General features: G+C 27.6%; 1 protein-coding gene across 1 annotated transcript; it reads left to right on the top strand.

Moving 5' to 3' along the window:
• Positions 1-11166: 11166 nt before the first annotated feature.
• On the top strand, positions 11167-15060 carry LOC114193596 (protein ECERIFERUM 2). The gene is made up of 2 exons (XM_028083467.1): positions 11167-11932; positions 13995-15060. Exons 1-2 carry the CDS (start codon positions 11513-11515, stop codon positions 14877-14879), a joined length of 1305 nt encoding a protein of 434 aa, XP_027939268.1. The 5' UTR covers positions 11167-11512; the 3' UTR covers positions 14880-15060.
• Positions 15061-22514: the final 7454 nt, after the last annotated feature.

Here is a 22514-nt window from a genome sequence, read left to right as displayed (position 1 = left end):
AAATAATTTTTAGTAAAAATTTTAATTTTAATTTAAAAGTACAACAAACCACAAAATATTACAAATAAAATATAAATTATTTGTAGTAAAAAAATTAATCTAAATTTAAAAAATAAAAATCGGTTGAATAAATAGATAAACAAATTGTAAAATTGAAACTTGTGACAATTTTATACAATTGCCCCTAACAAATAAATTAGTAATTAAGAATAAAATAAGAAAAAGTAGACAGAATATAGAAGATACAAGATAATTTGTATAATAGAAACTCTCAAAACAAAGCAACCGAAAAATTGACTAATAAATTTTTAGGCTTAAATATATTTTTATTATAAAATTTAATATATAGAAACTTGATATTTAAAATAACAATGTATTAAAATAATTTTTTAATATTTAAATTTAAATTTAAATTAATTTAATTTAATTTATTAATTATTTAACATTTTTTATTTTTAAAAAATAATTCACAAAATATTGATAGTAATAAATATGCATAAAATAATTCTTGTTGCTTTATGTCTATGGAAACATGTTCTAAAGCCTGGTTCTTAGAAAAATAAATAAATGATGTAACTAACACACCTTATTATTATATATTTCTTTTAAACCAGTAACTTCATTAATCTGGTTTAAGTGCAAGCATTTTAATATATTTATATCATTAGGTTTGTTTTTTTAAATACTTTCAACTGGTACATAGATACGGATAAACTTACTATGAGGTGATTAATATTCAACCTCTGAAGAATCCATAATGGTTAACAATAAACTTATATTAAATTTAAATCTATTAACAAGTTATATTTATGCGGAGTGTGATTTTATTAAATTATGTATTTTTTTATTTAGATTTTGAAGAAATTACTGCTATTTACACTTTTTAGACTTATATTTTTGAAGTATAATACATTAGCGTTTATTTTTTTACAGTGTTATTTTGGATAATTTATTTTAAAATATATAAAATATTTTCCTTGAAAAATGTCAAAGGGATAGATTTTATTAGGTACGTAATAATAAATAACAAAGCAGTTCTTTTTTTAATTGAAAGCGGATAAGTACGTACACTTGTTTCGGTCTATTGTCACCCCTCTCAATTCATAACTTATTTCATAGGTAAAATACAGTGTCTTATTTAATTTTCATATACCAGTGGTCCGGCTCAACCATAAAGTAGGTCTTAATTTTTTTTTATTATTAATATTTTTTTATTAAGTTAATTATAAAATTATATTTAAGAAAAAAAATATTTTTATTTTTTTGTACTTGTATATTTTATTAAATTAAATAGAAAATTATGTTTAAAAAAACTTAAAAAAATATTTTATTATTAATATAATTTTATTAAATTAATTATAAATTTATGTTTGAGAATAAAATTTAATTAAATTATTATTGTATTAATTTTTATTGATATTAAAAATAATAATAATAATTTTGTTTATGAAAAAAAGAATGATTAATTATTTTTATTCTTTTATAATCAGTATGGATTCTATTGATCTTTTTGTCTGTATGTGACTTCTCTTATCTTTCTTTACTCCCTTCTCTTCTGAGCGTCATCCTTTTTATGATTTTGGTGAATTACATTATTTGAATTTCATATTGTCTTTATATATCAATTTTTTCATCCTCATTTTTTTTTTTGGTATGTTTTCCTTTTTATTCATATTATTGTTGTTTTTATTCTGTTTTGGTTGTATTAGAATTAGAAATGTGTTCTTTTGCTTAGTTTTGTTCTTGAGTACTTTTTTACTTACAAGTTTCAAAAGTATTTTTACATATATCTTGACAATAAACTGTAATTTTTCTACAAAACTATTATTTAGATTATGGTTTAAGCTCCTTCGTCTTCTCACGTTGATGAGCTCCTTTGCGTTGAGGAGACCCCTAAACAAGGGGCCAAAAAAAAGTCTCAGCCCCCAAAACCCCCTATCAAGTGGGTTAGGCCAGGGCCAAGGTAGGTTTGGCCTACTACAATATTTTAAATAATTTTTATAAATAATATTTTGAGCTTGAATCAAATATTGATTCAAGCCTTCTCGGGCCGGCTTGGATTGAAGATCGAGATTGGACGACAGGCCAAGTTAAACCAAAGACCAAGATGAGTTATCAATTAGTTTGAAAAAAAATTCATTTCTTTGTAAACTCTCATTCAACACTATTTAAATGGGTTATTTGAACTTTGTTTAAAATTTATGAATGTTGTGTATTGTAGTTTATTTGAATTTACGAATAAAATATGTTGTTAAATATTTATTTTTATTTTTTTGTAAATACTCGCGGGTATCGGTGGATATCAACGAATATTAACAAATTATGCGGGTACCCGCATAATGGATACCCGACGGATAGGGTACGAAGGAGCTACTACCCGTATCTTACCCGTCTTGTTGACATCTCTAGTAGTATGTTCCCTGTTTGTTAATAATTTAAACGACTTTACAAAAATACTAAATTAAACAAACCTTATTGAACAAAAGAAAAAATAGGACTGAATTGATAAAAGGAAATAATTGTATATTTTAATCTAAAAAAGATCGAAGCTTTTTGTTTTTTTGGAAAACCTAAAATAATTAGTACTAAACAAATTTGAGGCATCTTTCCTTAAATGCCTAAAGTAAGGATTTTATTTGTGGAAGTCTTGAGTTTGGCTGACTATCAGATCAAATTTTAAAATTTATAAATATTTTTAATATATAAATTATAGTTTATATTTCTAATAAAAAAAATTAAACTACAAACCAAAAATATTTGTAAAATACTATAACTTTTTTAAATATTTTAAACTCAATTAAAATAGTTAACTATAATAGATTGAAAGATAAATAGTTTAAGAAAGGCATAAAAAAAGTTTCTTAATAATGTTTCCAAAGAGTAATGTTTTTGGAAATTATATAACTGAAGAGGAGAGAAATTGTCAAGTGATCTAGCCACTACTTATCCTTCATTTGGATCAATTTTTATGTCACATATGATTACATATTTTTATTATTTAAATTTAAATTTAAAAACTCAAAAACACACTTATATAAAAGCCATAAACAAAATTATGGTGTAGTAGTACTTGATAATTTTTCTAAGTAGAGAGAGTGAGACAAAATATGCTATTTATATCATGTTACTTTATATTTTAATATAAATGCTTGTTGGAAGACTTTATATTCACCTCATTGTTAGCTGAATTCAATTAAACTTTTTTCTAAAAAAAAACAACACATCAAACTTTGTTAGTAACTCCACATTTAAAATGTTTGATAAAGAAAAGTCATATATAACGTCGTTTTCGCATTATATTGAAAACCCATATTATAAATTATATGACACTATATACATATAGTTAGATGGACTATTCTTTTCATCTGTCCATAATGTGAAAGGGAGTGATGGAGAAAAGCAAATATAATAGACGTATATTCAATTAAGTATTTTTTTTTTCTTTACATTTTGTTCTAACATTTATTCTCTACCACTAAACAATTTTTTAAATATTATTAAACATAAAGGATAAATAGCTTTTTAGAATAAACATTTATATTAAGATTTTATTTGTTATTATGGAACCACTACAAAAAATTAATTCCCAATTATAAATCAATTTTAAAAAATAAAAATAATTAGTTAATATAATGACTAATTTAGATATAATTTACAAAACTAAGGTTACTAATTACTATAATAGTTAATATTATGAATAAAAAATTATAATTAGTTACTAAATTGATCAATAATTAATTGCAGACTAATTTAATAACTAATTCCTTTGATAGATAAAACTTTGTTATCTAATTTTTAGAGACCAATTTAGAAACTAATTTAATTGGTAGTAAATTTTTGATAGTTAATTTTAAAAACCAATTTAGTGATCAATTATAATATTTTATTCATAACAATGAATATTTTATTAATCAATAATTTTTAGTTTTGTAAAATTAATATTTAAATTTGGTCACTATAATGACTAATAATTCTTGATCACCAAAGATGGGTTATTATTTAAGAATTTTCATGTCTTAACATTTATTTTCTCTAAACTTATTTTGAGACATATAGCTTTATCATCATTCAATATTGTCACATGCATATAAACACACTCAATTCTTAACTTTATAACTACTTACTTTAATTTTCACATTCAAAACATGAATCAAAGTTCAAACTCAGGAACTAAACAAGCACTTATATAAATTTTATATTAAACCAGTATACTCAATAAGTCTTATATCGTTTAGAAATCAAACTGAGACGCAGTGTAGATATTTTTTCCTCCTTTACTCTCTGAGACGCCTTTTAAGTACGAAACTGTGACGGAACTCCACACTCTATAATGGACAATACCTCAAAAACTGACGATACTGAATCAAGTCAGAACATTCTCAAATATAAAAATAATGTATTTTTAAATTAATTCCTTTTAAGTCCTTTTAAATTTTGCTATTTCATCTATTAACTAAAGTATCTATAATATATAATATATTTCCGTAAATACATGCACTATAGGGCATGTAGGGATGTCAACGGGGCGGGTAGGGTACGGGTAGTAGCTCCCCCGTACCCTACCCGCTGGATAAATATTCGCCCCGTACCCGTACCCATATCCGTCGGGTATCCGTTATGCGGGTACCTGTCTATTTTTTTCATATCCGCGGGTATCCACGGATATCCACGGGTATTTACAAAAATATTTTAAAAAATAAATATTTAACCATAATTAGTGTTTAGATCAACAAGTCCCCTTTCTCCGATTGATTCTTGAAAAACAAACAAATAAAAAATCACTATCAATTTATATTGTAATTTATTTTTGAATAAAATATTAAAGAAATTACTAACTTCATCTATGTCCACCTCTTGCAACATTGTATAAAGTTGCATGTTGTCCAATTTTAATCTAGAAGAGCCTTAAAACATAAGAAGTTCAGTAAAAATTTCTAACAATCACTTAATTAAAATATCTAAGTAAAAATGTTAATTTCATTACCTTTCATGTTGGTCCATAACCAGTCTTAGAGACACATCAATGCCTCCACAGTATATGGTATATGGAAGTAATTTACTCATTTGTGGGGTAAGAATCTGACCATCATTATTGAACGAAGACTCATAATGTTGTTTACTAATATATATATATATATATATATAAGGTAAAGTTTAGCGGGTACGGGTATCCACGGGTACGGATACTATGATACCCGTACTCGCCCCGTTAACATGCGGGTATCAAAAATACCCATACCCGCGGGTAGCGGGTATCCATTTTTAATATCCATTTTTTACCCGTTGCGGGTTTTATCCGCGGATACCCGCGGTTACGAATATTTTTGACATCCTAAGGGCATGTATGATTTTAAATTGAGAATGTAGGTTAAAAGTTTTAAATTAATAAAAGTAATTAAATTATAAAAGTGAAAAAGAAAATGTGAGTTATAGAAGTATTATCAAATAAAATATAAATAATTTTTGGTAAAAATTTTAATCCAAATTTAAAAAGTAAAAAAAAAACACAAAATATTACAAATGAAATATAAATCATTTGTAGTAAAAAAATCTAAATTAATAAAATAAAAATCAGTTGAATAAATAAATAAAAATATTGTAAAATAAAAACTAATGACAGTTTTATAAAACTGTCCCTAACAAATAAGTTAATAATTATATTATGAGGAATAAAATAGGAAGAAGTAGATAGAATATAGAAGATACAAGATAGTTTGTATAATAAAAACTCTGCAAAGCAATCGAAAAATTGACTAATAATTTTTTAGGTTTAAATATATTTTATTGTAAAATTTAATATATTAAAAATTATTTAATATTTTGATTTTATTTATTTATTAAAAAAAATAATTCACGAAATATAAATAATAATAAATATGCATAAAATAATATGTTTTTTTTGTCTATGGAAACATGTTCTAAAGCCTGGTTCTTAGAAAAATAAATAAATTATGTCACTAGCACACCTTATTAGTATTTATTTTAGTATACATTTCTTTTAAACCAGTAAATAATACTTCATTAATCTGATTTAAGTGCAAGCATTTTAAGGTATTTATATCATTATGTTTATTTTTTCAAATACTTTCAACTGGTATATAGATACGAATAAATTTACTATGAGGTGATTAATATCCAACCTCCGAAGAATCCATAATCGTTAACAATAAACTTATATTAAATTTAAATATATTAACATGCTATATTTATGTAGAGTGTGATTTTATTAAATTGTGTATTTTTTATTTACATTTTTATATTGAAATTATTTTGAAGAAATTACTTTATTTACACTTTTTAGACTTATATTTTTGAAGTATAACATCAGCGTGTATTCTTTCTACAGTGTTATCTTAGATTATTTATTTTAAAAATATATAAAATAAACTTTGAAAAAAAATGTCAAAGGGACAGATTTTAGTAGGTACGTAATAATAAGTAACAAAGCAGTTCTTTTTAATGGAATTATATTATTTTACAAAATTTATATTAGTAAGTTAATTTAATTTTAAATATTTAGTATATGATATATAGCACACATTATATATATTTTATTTTATATTAGTGAAAACATATGTGTGTGAACGTTTATCTTTTTTATAATAATAAAAATAATAAAATTATTATTATCGTTATTATTATTATCATAATTATAAAATTAAATATAAATAATTTTTATAATTTTGATGTAAGTAGTTCTTATTTGTTTTGTAGGTGATTTTTTAATAAAAAAAATTTAAAAATGGTTAATTTAAACAGACGATCACTTAAAAAATAAAATTAAAAAAATAGTTATTTTTCTTTAAATATTTAAAGAGTAAAATGGAAAAGAAAGAACAATTCACTTTATATGCAAGTATAGATATCCACAACATACATAATAATTAAATTACATTATTGTATTTTTAACAAGATGAATATATTTTTCAACAACATCTCCAATAAATAATATCAACTAAGATGTTTTCAATAGTGTTGAAATCTTTATCCACATTCATTATGCATAGTGCAACTATGAGACAATGCATCTTTGTTCATTGAGATAATCAACACAGAAGAAAACGCTTATTTGCATCTTTGGGATTGATTCTATATATAATTCTAATATGGTATTAGAGCTCTTCAAAATAACACTTCTATTGTGCATCTTTATCTTTTCTATTGTGTTTCTTTTTCTTTCTCATTCTCTTGTATTTTCTCTGTGTTTTCAGTCATGGTAGATGAACAACTTGTACACATATTTCTATACTTGTTGTGTCCAAACGAGAATCCTATCATTGTGCTTACTTCACTTGTGCTTTTCTAGGTGTGTTGAGACAACACCCTAAGCCCCAAAACAAACCTCCAGTGCCTTTAAATTTCTTCACAAGACTGCCTGCAATAACTAATTACATGTTTTGAGTCATGGATACCACATAAACTACAAATGGAACTTGTTTTACTTTCATTGTTTAGTACTAGATTTGGTGGATTTGCATTTTATTAGGTCATAGGATTTTCTATTTTTTGAACTTTGTAGGATTTTCTGTTTTTGAACTGTGTTAGTAGTCCTATTTAAATTTGTAAGTTTGTAGGCTGAATACATGTTGGATTATACATAAAATAAGGTTGGTTCTATGTCGTTAGTATATAGTTGAAACAAACACTTCATCATAATCATCATCTTTCGATGGAGAAATATTTTAACTATATATTGTAAATGCACATTGTAAACCTATTTTAGAAATCTAACAATTTATAAATAACTTGTTAATTCGATGAGTGTTATATATATTTTTGTATAACTCAAATATAGATAAATAAATACAATAAATGTAAATAATTGTGGTTGAAAAAATATATATGAATGCATAAATGATAAATGAGTAAAACAAAATAATATTAATAATTTAAAAATCTATGGTATTTACGGAGGTTTCAAAACTCACGGTAGTTAGTAGAGGTTTCAAAATCCATGGTAGTTAACAATGGTTTCAAAACCTATGGTAGTTAACTAGGGTTTTTAAACCAGTAGAACTAATTAACAGAGTTTTACAAAAGGCTAAAAAATCCAAACAATTGATTAACATTTCATTGGGTTCAAAAAAAAAATGTGACGAACACATTTTCGAGGGATGGTTTTGTGGGAGAAATTAGAACCTCAAGTAAATGACTTAGTGGAGGTTTTAACCTTGGGTAATGTAAAAACAAACATTTGTTAAAATCATTTTTTTCTTGTAGTGTCTAATCCAAGAACTACAAAGAAGCCTCCAAAGACAACAATTGGATTAAAGCTAGGAATGAAAAGATTGTTGCTCTTTAAACCACTCATACTTGTACTATAACTAAACTATATTCCAACAAAACCATTATCGGTTACAAGTGGATCTACAAAATCAAACACAAATATGGTGGAAATGAGAACATTAGAAAGTTTGTCTTGTTGCAAAGAGATATACTCAACTTGAAGGATTTGACTTCCAAGATACTTTCATCCTTGTTGCCAAACTCTCTACTTAAGACTTTTCTTTGTTGTTCTCTTTGTTAACAAATGGAGTATCAAGCAGCTTTATGTAAATAACACTTGTTTCCATTGGGATCTTTATAAAGAAGTGTACGTGCAACTTCTTCCTAGTCTACAACATCAAAGTAAAAGTCAAGTGGTCAATGTATAATGTTCCTTATGTGATTTAAAGCAAGTAGAAAGATAATGGTATGCAAGACTATCACAATTTCTAATTGTACATTAATATTCTTTTTCTCCAGCAAACCATTCATTAATTTTAAATCATTCTAATAACTTCATTATTGCCCTTTAGATTTATGTGGATGACATTATTCTTACTAGAGACAATATTAAAGAAATTGTTGATAAAAAGAAGAAATTGTTGGACATTCTTCTTCAAAAAGTTTGTTTTGATGATGATGCCAAGTTCAAAGATGAAATAGAAGCCAAAGAAATTGGAAGACTTTTATTTTTTATTTTTTGCTATATTTTGCCTTTGTAATATCTTTTAATAGTTATTAAGGTATTTTAGACTAAGTCTATGAGTCCCAAAATTGTAGCACTGAAACACATAAGAGATTAATTTTCTTTAAACTACACGATGATAATCAATTATCACTTATGATAATCGATTACTACAAAGTAAAATTATTTTCAAAATCATTTTTCGACAATAGTCAACTATTGATTGCAATAATCAATTATTGGTGGTAGTTGTAACTTAACTCTTCATCCTTTAAACCTAATTTTGAAATTTACTTTAATAAATGAAGTGGGGAGTTCATTTGAAAGATACAAAATTTAGAAAAAGTATGAGAACTTGAAAACTCTCTATGAAAAGCTTTGAAAAGCCTAATGTGAGTAGTGTGTAAATTTCACTAAGTCTGACCTTAGGTGATAAGGTGTTGATGTTTTTGCTAGGTTAAGTTGTTCATCCTTTGTGTGACTCAAATGAGGTGTTCATCCCTTGTGGATTCAATGGATTTGTCTTTCATCTCTTGTGGCTTCAAGAGAGGGACTATCTTTCCTAATTTGTTCGTACTATGATTGTAATATTCAATTTATTTTAGTGTTTGGTTAATCTCTTAAGAGTGATTAACAATTAGACGTAGGATCTTTTGATCTAAACCATTATAAAATACCTTATGCAATTTTCTTTTTTCTTGCTCTCTTTATTTATTTGTTGTTATCATAAAGGAATTGATTTTTGTTGCTAAGTCTAACTTTAAAAAGGGGGAAATTGTAAAGCACAATTTTTATTAAGAAACCAATTCACTCATCTTGATTTTGTCTAAACGCAAATATTCCATTGCGCGACTCTAACAGAAATTAATGGGATAATTGATCTTCTTGATCATAAAATTCATATTTAAAATTTGGGAGGTCACATATTTCCTATGAATTAAAGTGGAAACAATACGAGGATACACATTTCACAAAGAAAATATGTCCTTGTCCTGCTTAGAGACACCATAATGCTTGAGTATGCATCTACTCCCACTCATATGGTTCAGTCTAATCGTCATACCAATAATGAAGAAGATTTAATTGATGAAGACATCACTCTTTACAGAAGACTCATAGAACATTTGGTCTACCTCACAAATACAAGACCAGACATCACTTTTGCATTCAATTATTTAAGCCAATATGTTTCTTGAATAACTACTAATCATCTTCGAGCTACATATATCTAAAAGGAACTTGTGGCGGTATCTTTATCCGCGATTAAAACTATGCAGTTAAAAGCTTTTAGTGACTCTGACCGAACAAGCTGTCTGTAAACTCGTTGGACTATCTCATGATATGCTATCTACCAAGGAGATTTCATTACATCATAGAAATCTAGGAAACAACCTACCATATCAAGAAGCTCTTCTAAAGCATTATATCGTGCCCGCCATTATTACTTATGAGATACAATGTATCACATATTTACTCCGAATTCTTAAAGTTTCCTATGTCAAACCTACTCTTCTATACTTTCATAATAATATGTCGTTCATAGCTTCCAATTAAGATTTTCATGAGCGCACCAAGAACGTTCCTAAAGAATCCAGTTAAGATTTTCATCATCGGAAAAGCCACATGTTCCTAAAGGATATATTGAAAAAAAAAATGATATGTAAAGTGAATAATTAAAGTTTAATAAGATGATAAAGGTTTCAAATTTAAGAATAATGATAATAGTTTTCAAATTAAAGTATATTTTATATAAAATCTTGAGTCTTAATAATAAAAAACAACCATTCCATATTAAAAATATTTTAAAGGAATTAATTATCTAAATATTTAAGTTTCATTAAAACAAAACTGTTAGAATTTGCTTAAAATGTAAAATGATGATACCACTTCAAAGCATTTTAGGACCTGAGAATTTGTATATAAACATTATGAGCTGTGCCCATCCCATCTCTATTTTCGTGTCAATTACTAGAATAACACTGTAAAAACTTACAATTAAAAAAAACAATATTAATAAATTAGACAACATGTAATTATGTAATTTTATTAAAAAAAGAAAATTACAGTAATTATTTATTAAAAACAAATCATTTACATTCACTCTTGAAAAAAAAAATTACACTGACCATTTGAAAGAAAAAACTACTTTTCCTCTTTAAAATTTTCTATTAAACTCCATGACAATAGAAATGGAAGAAAAAGAAAAAAAAAAAAAAGTAGTGTGATTGTTCTATATGAAAAAAATAAAAAATAAACAGTAAAATAAATTTGGTTGATGCGAGAGTGGTAACTACTTGTTGTGTTCACATAACCTCTGCGCATTTAGTTTCTTCTCGTTTCTTCTCTTTCTTCTCTCGCTGATTCATCAGTTTCCTTCATTAATGATCCTATTATCTCATCACTTTAACTCAATCTATAGACTATACCAACTAATAACTAACTCAAGTTTAACACCATTATATAACACAGCTTCACACACACCACACACAACACAACACAACACAAACCTTCTTTTTCTTCTTCTTCTTTTCTTCTTCTTTGTTCATCACAACCACCACCCTTATGGAAGAAACCCAGCCTCCGAGCTCCAAGATCTCAACGGTGGTGCCGGCAACCCCACGCGGCGACGAACAGAGTGAGTGGCAGCTGAGCTCCATGGACCTGCTCCTGAAGCTCCACTACATCAGAGCCCTCTACTTCTTCGTCAACCACGCTGCTCAGGGACTCTCCATCTACGACCTCAAGAAACCCATGTTCCCACTCCTCGACCATGTCACCCATCTCTCGGGTCGGATCCGCATCTCCGAATCGGGTCGACCCTTCATCAAGTGCAACGACGCTGGTGTCCGCATCGCCGAGTCTCACTCCCACCTCACCCTTCGCGAATGGTTCCATCAAAACGGCTCCTCCCTTCATCACGCTCTTCTCCCCGATCACGTGCTTGGTCCTGACCTAGGTTTCTCCCCCTTGGTCTTTCTTAAGGTACACCATTTTCACTTTCTTCAAAATTATTATACTTTTTAATTTATATATTTATACAAAAAAAAAATATGTTTTAAACTGTTTAAAACTTCATTTTTTTATTGCTTTGAATTATTATATTGTTGAAAATATAAAATAAAAGGTATCTTTATACTGTAATTTCTTTTTTACTTTTACTTTTCGTCTTCTGTTATTGCTTTAATTTATTGTTGACAGTTGAGAATGTCTTCAGAAAAAACTCTTTTTATGAATTGTGAAACTTTATTTCACGGACCAGCTTTTTCGTTTTTTATGATGGTTTTTATGTGAGTTGCCTATAATTAACAACCCTAAAGTCCTAATTTTGGGCATGTTAGTTGGGTGTGTGATACAAAGTGTGTTGTTGCGTTGCTTGCTTTAAAGACTTTTTATAATTTGTACTATAGCTTCATGGAAATTTCACCAGTTAATTAATGGCTTTTGTTTCGCATCAGAGATATTAAATTCACTCATCTTTTGGGATAATGAAAGAAAAGGATTAATTTGGAAGGGAATTAAAAGTAAGGTGGTTTAATTTAATGGAAAAATAGGCGAGGGTGTATTTGATTAGTTCAATTAAATTAAATGAAGGTTGTTAGCTTGCTTCTTTTTTTTAATTAAAATTGTCTCAGATATATTTTTTTAAAATATATATATTTTGGTTAAAAAATTAGTGTAGAAAATAAAATAATTATTTGTTAAAAGTATTAATTATTTAATATGTTATTCGTTAATCGTCAATAATTGTTTTTATTATAGAACTGCTTATTTATTACTCCTTATTTAGCTGCGAGATTTGTTTTTGCAAATTGTTTATTTTATTTAACTGTTATTTTCTGATCTTTATACGATATTTTTACTCCATTTTAGTTTGTATTAATCTTACTTTTCACCTAGTTTTAATTAGATTATATTTGTCATGGTCAGATAAAATAAGTAAAATAAAAATTTATCAATGTTTAACTAAGATTTAAAAAAATTATTGTATTCTTAATTTCTTTGAAATAATCTTAAATGACACCTTAAAAAAACAGGGAAAAAACTAAAGGAAAAAAAGCACAACATGTTACTATAAATAATAAATGTTTTCGACATCAGGGGTTGCTAAAAAAATGTTTTTATTTTAATTGAAAGAACTTCTTTTTACAAATAAGATTGAAATTTTGAATATATATAAATAAATAAATTGGAGTGGGGTTGGGAAATAAGAACGTCATCTTCGTATAACAACCGATATGACCTATGAACATTTTTCTCCTAATTTATATATTTGTTTTCCTGTTGCATAAAGTGGTTTTAAATTTGTCTATAATTATTAATATAAGTTAATACAAGTAAGAGGTGTAATTATTAGGAGCAACGTCGATTTAAATATTGGTAATATCACTTTGTATACGATATAAATGATAATTAAAAAAAAATACTTATATCGTAGAGGTTCATATCCTTATTAATTAATAATGTTAACTATTACATCTTACAACAGATAATACAGATTTGTTTGCCTACCTACTTTGTTATCTTAAGTACTCTGCATGATTTGAATAGACAAGTTTTCCCAATACAAATGAATGGCAAATTATTCAATGAAATACAGTTATGGTTTCTGGTTTCGTTTTCCACAATTGCTTTTGCTCTTATCCGATAGGTGTTATCTGTCGTAATCTTCGTGCCTGAATAATGACCACGGTTAGGTGTGCATTCATTAACTCTCAGACAACATTATTGGCTCATACATCGGACAAGTGACAGCAAGAAAAGATAAAACATAAAAAATAATAATAATAGAATTTAAGAAAGAAGAGTATGGTGTAAAAAACAAATCATAACCCAGATGTTAAGTATTTTATGTGAATTTTCTTTATAGATAATTATCGATTATTAATGTTATATTAGTGGATAGAATTGAACTCATAATTTCTTTTCATCGTTATCATTAATCCAATTTTGTCACTTGGTGGACCTTATATGTCCTCGTAGAATTCTATGTGGTACTATGCAACTAACTATCAATGTGTCATTATGTTATTTGTTTTGCGTGCAGTTCACTTGGTTCAAATGTGGTGGGCTTTCTGTGGGGCTTAGTTGGTCCCATGTTCTTGGAGATGCTTTTTCAGCTTTCAATTTCATCACCAAGTGGAGTCGAATACTCGCGGGTCACGCGCCACCCAAAACCCTTCACGTCACAAGTCACAAACCAGCTCCATCCCCACCACAAAACAATGGGAATCACGGGAATCCCATTTCCGTTAAAATGGTCACGACCGTAGAGGATCTCTGGCTCGCCGCAAACGACACCAAGATGGTGAGCCACACTTTCCACGTTACTCCCAACCAACTTAACCATCTGGTAACGTCCATCTTCACATGCGACCAAAACCAGGCCAACGATACCTCGTACTTCGAGATTCTATCGGCTCTGGTGTGGAAACACGTGGCACGCATCAGAGACTCGGAGCCAAAGATAGTGACAGTTTTGACACGTGGCGGTGGCTCGGATGAGTTTCCGACGAACGACGTGGTTATAAGTGTGGTTGAAGCAGACGTGGCGGTTGGAAAATCCGACGTGGCGGATTTGGCGAAGCTGATTGGGGAGGAGAAAAGGGTTGAGAATAGCGTTGTGGAGAAGTTGGTGGAAGAGAAGGAAGGGAAAGAGAATTTGGTGGTTTATGGAGCAAGATTGACTTTTGTGGATTTGGAAGAAGATGGTATTTACGAGGTTGTTTTGAATGGAGAGAAACCGGTTGTGGTGAATTGTGGAGTTGGTGGGGTGGGTGGTGACGGTGTCGTTTTGGTGCTGCCGGGATTGCAAGATGAAGAAGATGGGAAGAGTGGGAGAATGGTGACCGTTACTTTGCCTGAAAAAGAAGTTGAGCAGCTCAAAGAGAAGCTAAGAGAAGAATGGGGCATTCACTCACTTGCGTTTTGATGATCCAAAGCGTAACTTCATAAGCCAGATTACAACTATTAATAAAATTGTTAATGATTAAGATTGTGAGGAATATAAAATAAATAAGTGTTCAACATAAATGTATAATTGCTTGCATTGTAATACTCGAGTAGATATTTTTTAATCCATTCTAAATTCAATAAATTAAATTTTAGATATACTTTTACTCCATTAAATTTAATTAGATTCTCTTATTTAATTTAAATTATATCAAATTAACTTTTTAAAATTATATTTGAATCTGTTATGCTTAGATTCATTTAGGTCGGTATGCGGATAAACTCAACTTAACTTAGATTAAATTAAATTTAATAAATTTGCAAACCCAACTCATTTTGACTTGACTAGACTTGAGCTAATTTAATATGAGTTTGGCCAAGCTCAATCCAAACTAATATGAGTTTGACTCAATTTAGTTTCAATTTAACTTGGGTCAAATCTAATCCAATTCAACTTGACCTTACATAACTTTGACCCAACCTATCTTTACCCAACTTGACTTGACTCGATTTGGATATAAATTTACTCATCTTGACATTATTCTAGGCTGAATTGGTCTAATGTGGTCTTGTGTTAGCTTAATATAATGTGATCTCGGTCCAAATCATCAATTAAGTTCAATGTGGACCTTGGGTGACTCAACATAACTTATGCTTGGGTCAATTTAACTCCAAGTGGACTTAGGGTGACTTAACATGATCTTACAAGGACTTGTCCTAACTTAACTCGATGTGGACCCTAGGCCAACTTAGTCCAACTTGAGTTTTAGTAACTTGGTTTGACCTAGTTCCTATTAAACTTAACTTACCGTGGTTTTGCCCTCAATTTAGCCTGATGCAATCCTAACCAAATTTGACCAAAGTTAAACTCGATTTGGCATGTCTACTTGATCCAATCTGATTGGACCCAACCCAACCAACATAACGTGTCTCTTGTCCCGACCTAACTTGACTTGGATTTAACCTGATTTAGAATGACCTAAATTTGGTCTAATCCAACTTGACTTAAGACCAACCTGAACCGACCCAAATTATGTTTAGTTTGGCCCAAACTAAGCTAAGAGTGACCTAGTCTAACTTGATTTTGGCATGGCTCAATTTTTATTGTCATAAGTCCAACCTTCCAAGATTTTGGTCTATCTTTATTTGACCTTGCATGAGAGAGCTCTAACCTGACCTACTCATGCCTTACTTGAGTTTCATTCGATCCCACATTTCATAACATGAACTATTCCAAAATCACAATAATTTTGGATTTTGAAAATCCAAAAAGTTATTTAATCTAAATTCAATTAAACATAGAACGCCATTTTCGATGTATACAAGTATTAACTCAATGTTGTAAACATTAAAAATAGTAGACGAAGGATGAAAAAGAAAATGGTTTAATATTAAAACGATCATTTTACAACACCAAAATAATCAAGTATTGATTGAAAATGTTTGACTAACTTGAGCACTATTAAAAGAGAATCACATCACTTCTTGTTTACATTCGTAAAAATACATAAATAAATTGCTAAGGGAGTGATCTTCATTATCTTACAAAGATAGTAAGAAATGGAATATTCAATTATTCAAATGGAATTATTGTAAGAAAACTCAATTAGCAATACATATTCAGCAACACAAGTTATTGTTACAAAAGGTGATTGTTTATTGTATCCATTTAAAAAAACAAAATAGGGTCACACTCACACAAGGGGGAATGTTTTCAAAGGTTCATTAGTTGTTGTTGTTGAAAAAAAAAATGGCCTCCATAATACTATTGTGTTTGTTTATAAGTCTTGCTAAAAAAATATGTTCATTTACTAACAAATATTAACTACTAACTATGTATATTTCAGTATGCAAAGTTAGTAGTCATAATACAAGTCATGAATATCACATATTGTTTTTCACAAAATATACTAGTGATATTAATTTATCTATTAGTAATTTACAAAAAATGCAATAAAAATAAAAACCACTAAAATACATTTCTTATTCTAATATATTTATTCTCGTATTCATTATCCTTGTGACCAAAATCTCAAATCAATTTCTCTTTAAGAGCTTTACCAAGAGCTTGACCCTTTAATAAAAACGACATCAACGAAACTAAATTTAGAACCATTAAAATAATTTGAAGAAATTATAGCAGTTCAAAAAATTAACAAAAGTTGTAATCTTTCTAGCTGTTTATTATATCCACTAAAAATAAATTATTAATATTTTTTCTATAATGTGTTTCAATAATCTCATAAAAGTATTATATGTTATTTTATCATTTTCAGAACTTACCAAAACATTTCCAACATCCACTATTTATTTTTCTTAAATAAAATGATAGTTAATCATGAGTTAACAATCCTTTTTGATCCACAATTATTTCAAACGTGGGTTGTCCTTTAAAATGTGAAAAATAGTGTCAACTTAACCAGAAGATTTTGTATATAAGTATTATAAGTTCTATAAGACGATAGAAAAACATGTAGATTAATTAGAATGGATTTTAAAATAATAAATCACGTGAGCTTATCATAAAGGAAAATTGATGCATATGAAATTATGTAAAATATGAAATTTTAATAAAATATTTGGCATTAGGCATCGAGAAATAATATTTAGAATCACTTATTTAATCACAGTTTTATTAAAATAATGCTATATTAAAAAAAGTTATATAATATCTGAAGGCGGGTTAGAATCGACGAAATATTTTACAATGTATTTTGTATTATGGATTGGTTGTGATTTTCAATTGTAAGTGGTATTTTCATTTGCACATATTTTTTAAGGATTTTGGCAGTTGATTCTCTTCTTTTGGAAGTTATCTTCTTTTCTCTTTTTCTTGGAAGTCATCTTCTCTTTCCATGTAAGTCATTCTTGTAAGTCAACTTTTTTATGCAATTTTCTTTTTGGGAAGTGTTTTCCTCGTTGATTTTCTCTTCTCATAAATTATTTTTCTCTTCAAATTCAATATATAATATCTAATATGATATCAGATAAAAAACAAATAAAAACACTTTTTATATTTTCTCTTTTCTTGTTGATTTTTTACAATGGTGAATCATACTTCATCCTTTGTTTCATCGTTTTTCGCCTGTCTCGTCGACTTTCTCCAGGTTCTCGCCGACTTTTTCCATGTTCTCGTGACTTTCTCCTGGTTCTTGTCGAATTTTTCCATGTTCTCGTGACTTTCTCCGTGTTCTTTTCTCTAGATTCTTGTCGAATTTCTCCAGATTCTCGTTGACTTTCTCCATGTTCTCTTGACTTTCTTCAAGTTCTTGACTTCTCCATATTATCGACTTCTCAAGGTTCTTGAATTCTTAAGGCTCTTGACTTCTCAAAGTTTTCGAATTTCTCAAGTTTTCTACAAGTTCTCATCAATTTTCTCTAGGTTCTCGACTTCTCAAGACTCTCGAATTTCTTAAAGTTCTCGAATTTTTCAAGATTTTCAAATTTCTCAAATTTTTCGAATTTTTCAAATTCTCAAATTTCTCAAGTTTTCAGTCTTCTAAAGTTCTCAAGATTCTCTTTCGATTGCTTTCCAAAATTGTTACTTTCAAGTTGGACCTTCATAAGTTACATCCCATCTTGAGAAGGGTGTTAGAGTAGAAATATCATATACCTCTCAATTTAAATCCTATTGATGGAAATATAATATATTTTATTCTTCTCTATTATTGTCGAATATTATATATTATGACAAATATCTTACATTTTACTTTTCTTTTAATATATCATATTGTACTTTATATATTAAATAAATTTTTAATAAATTAATATGAAAAAAAAGAAAATTTTTATTGAGTTGAGTAACTCTTCACACCTCATGTAAATATTTATATTTTTCTTTCTCATAACTTATTATAGTTATAAGGCATAACAACTTCAGAGGTTTTAAAAATGTATAAATATATCTTTATAATAATGTTAAATTTATTTGGAGAAAAAAAAGAGAAAAAATAGTAGTGTCAATTTAAAACGCTCTTCATTTTGATAATTTAGGAAATCAATATTGGTTTAGTTTCCAATCTTCAAATTAACTCTTTTTACAATTGTTATAATCGATGGAGAGATATTTTAAGAATTTATTGAGCTGTTTAAAATGAATCAAACACTAAGAAAATATCGTTTTTATTTTTGGCAACAATTCAAGATTGCGAAGATGGTCCCTCTATTTTCTTGACCATGAAAACAGACGACAATGAATAAATGAAGACGAAAAGAAATGAAGATAAAAGCACAAAATGAATGACACTAAAAACCTTGAAAGATATTAATCATGACACAGACATACATGACTTTTTCTCAACGTCAAAGTGAAGTACAATTTTTTTATTAAGACAATTCTTTTGTTTCTATATTCAAATTTTTAAATTGAATAATAATAATAATAATAATAATCGTATAGTTATGAATTAAATAAAACCATTTAAAATAAGTGTTAATTCATAATTATCAGTTTTTTTTGGCAATAAAGGTATTTCAAAAGAATATTGTAGTAAATAATTTTGTTCTAACGTTATTTATTTATTGCATAAGTTAAAATCAAGTTCACAACATAAAATATCATTATTAATGTAATTGGCTGAATATATTTTAATGACATGTTATTACCACAGTATTACTCAAAGAGATTTAGTTTATTTTTCTGATTTCTTGACATGTTTTTTAAAACAGTAAAACGTCAAAAAAATTAATTCAAAATTCAAAATATATAATTATTAAATACTTTTACTTTTATAAAAATAAATAAATAAAGGAAGTAATTTAATGTTATTTTTAAAAACTATTAATCATTTATATTATTTTTACTTTGTTATAATAAATAAATTAATAAAATAAGTAATTTATTAATTTTTTTAATATATTAAATCAATATATATATATATATATATATATTAATATATTTTAATGACATGATAAATAATACCAATAACCTAATAAAAAAAAAATCTAAATTTATAAATATTTTTGTTCTAATCCTATTTATTATTTATTGGGTGTATCTGAATAAGACTCTAGTTCAGCTGTCGATCTCATATGTTGGAGGGAGAAAAAAAAATATAAATTAAAATTAATTTTGATTTCTAAATAATATGAAATTTATTAGAACTTGCAAAGTTTCTGACCAAAACATTTTTCAATCAAAGCATGTAACAAATTCTAAAAGGTGATATTGTTAACAAAATACAGAATAATTCAAAGAGAAAAAAACAAATCAAATCAAACAATACCTACTGAGGTGAAATGAAGGACATTACATAAAAATACAAAAAGAGAAAGAAAGAAAACATAGTATGAGGTCAAAAATTCCAATATAAAAACGGCTCAAAAGAAAAGAGTGTTGAATGAAAAAGACAAAGATATTTTCATACTAGCATTTTTTCTAAAAACAGCTTATAATCCAATAGAGTTAGTATTAGTGAGAGACTGTAATTAATGGATTTTAATCAGTGTAATTACATCAAAATTTTCTCATTATTTTTTAATTTAGAGATTTAATACACCAATTTGAAATTGCTTTTATTCCATAAGTGAAACAATTTGAAATTTACTTCTACATGCAACATCTTAATTTATGCATAGATATAACTCCTTCATGTTCATATCCATATTCATGTCCAATTACTACACACTCTCGGTGCATGTGAAAAGAGGGAAAAAGAATCACTACACTAATTATGACCAACTTTCTGCTCATGGGTTGGGGCCAATATCTATACTCAAAATCACTTTATTCAATATACCTTCAAACACAATGCAAAAGTAGTAAACACCTAAATTCAAACACAACATAAAAATGAGTTAACTAATTAGAAAATATCATAAAAGAAAGTGATAGTCATAAATTAATTGATTAGACTAAGATAGAAAGATAGAAGGCTTTTTTGTATTTCGGGGTCCATTTGAACTATAATTTGTAAAAAGGGGTTCGTTGAATTTTTTTTTTTATAAAAAAGGGTCAAGTCGTCAGGGTGGAGGACGACACTACCGGTGAAGTCGTCTTCCACCTTACCGGTTTCTTTTTTCTTTTTTCGAGAAGCATAATCATGATATAAGAGACCGATTTCTATTCATTTGAAAAAGTGAAGTCGTCCTCGTACATGACGACTTCACTTTTCAATTTTTAACGTTTCAGTATTATAACTTACTCTACCATGAGGGGGATCCTCTCTGTAAGCCAACGAAGACCACCTTCAATCTCCTACGAACCCCTATAATTGTCACAACCTTCTGCTTCTATATTTCTTGCCATAAATGCACTTGGAATTATAGTCTTGTATTTCTTGCCATCATGGCATGAATGCACTTGGAATTATAGCCTTTTCTTTCAGAGGTCACAATTTGGCCTTGAAAATTCAGTTCACAGTGCATTAAACTTTTAAGCACCCAGCTGGTGTGCCAATGTGGAAAGGAGCCAAGGTTACTTATTTCTTCATTGCAATGTGCCTCTTCCCCATTGCTATTGGTGGCTTTTGGGCCTACGAAAACCAAATGCCCCCCGAGGGATTCTCCTTGCATTAACTTTCCTTCTTGTTGTGTTTAACTGCTTGAGCATTTTCCAGATATATTCAATGTTTGCTTTTGATAGTTTTAAAGCTGGTTACACGAGCAGGAAAAATTGTCCCGTTAAAAATTGAAAAGTGAAGTCGTCATGTACGATGACGACTTCACTTTTCAAGTGAATAGAAACCGGTCTCCCATAACACGGTTTTGCTTTAAAAAGAAAAAAGAAAGAAAATCGGTAGGGTGAGAGACGACTTCACCTGTAATGTTGTCGCTCACCCTACCAGTTTGACCCTATTTTACAAAAAAAAAATTGAACAGACCCATTTTTTACAAATTTCACTTTAAACGAATCTCGATATACAAAAAAGCCAAGATAGAAATAATAGCTACCTCTAAAACCAAAACTTAACAATAAATGCTTACAAAAGTAAAAAATTCATTTTCAATATTAAAATGATAAATATTTTACCATATATTCAATAGAAAATATCTAAATTTATAAAATAATTAAACTTTAATTAAGAAAATAAAAATACAATTATAGATATTCAAAATAAATTTCAACCTCCCAAATTAACTTACCATGGTTCAAGTCAAATTAAGTAATTTAGTTCACTTAACCTATATATATATATATATATATATATATATATATATATATATATATATATATATATATATATATATATATAAATTGGAACAAATTAAAGGTAGAATTGACACGTAACTCATATATAACAACCTTTTATTAGTTTTTATCATTTTTTATAAGCTTTGAATTTTTAAACAATAAAATGTTAATTAATAATATTTAAATAATTTAAATATTTATTTGTTTGTTTGTTAAAATGATGTAAATTAACACTCTCATTTTTAATTATTACGGTAAAATAACGTAAATAATGAGTCGAGTAAATTTTTTATAATTGTATTACAACAAATATAATAATAATAATAATTGAAAAAACAAAATAAAAAATGAACTCATAATCTACAAATGTACCAATCTATGTATAAAATTAGAATACAAAATCTTTAATCCACTAAAAAATAAATCCGTGGAAAACGAGTCGCCTCATTCTACCACTCTTAAATAAATATAATTAACACATAA

Source organism: Vigna unguiculata, chromosome 8 (assembly GCF_004118075.2).
Source record: "Vigna unguiculata cultivar IT97K-499-35 chromosome 8, ASM411807v1, whole genome shotgun sequence".
Lineage (NCBI taxonomy): Eukaryota > Viridiplantae > Streptophyta > Magnoliopsida > Fabales > Fabaceae > Vigna > Vigna unguiculata.
Note: the sequence above shows the minus strand (reverse complement) of the source record. Positions and strands in the feature narration are given on the sequence as shown.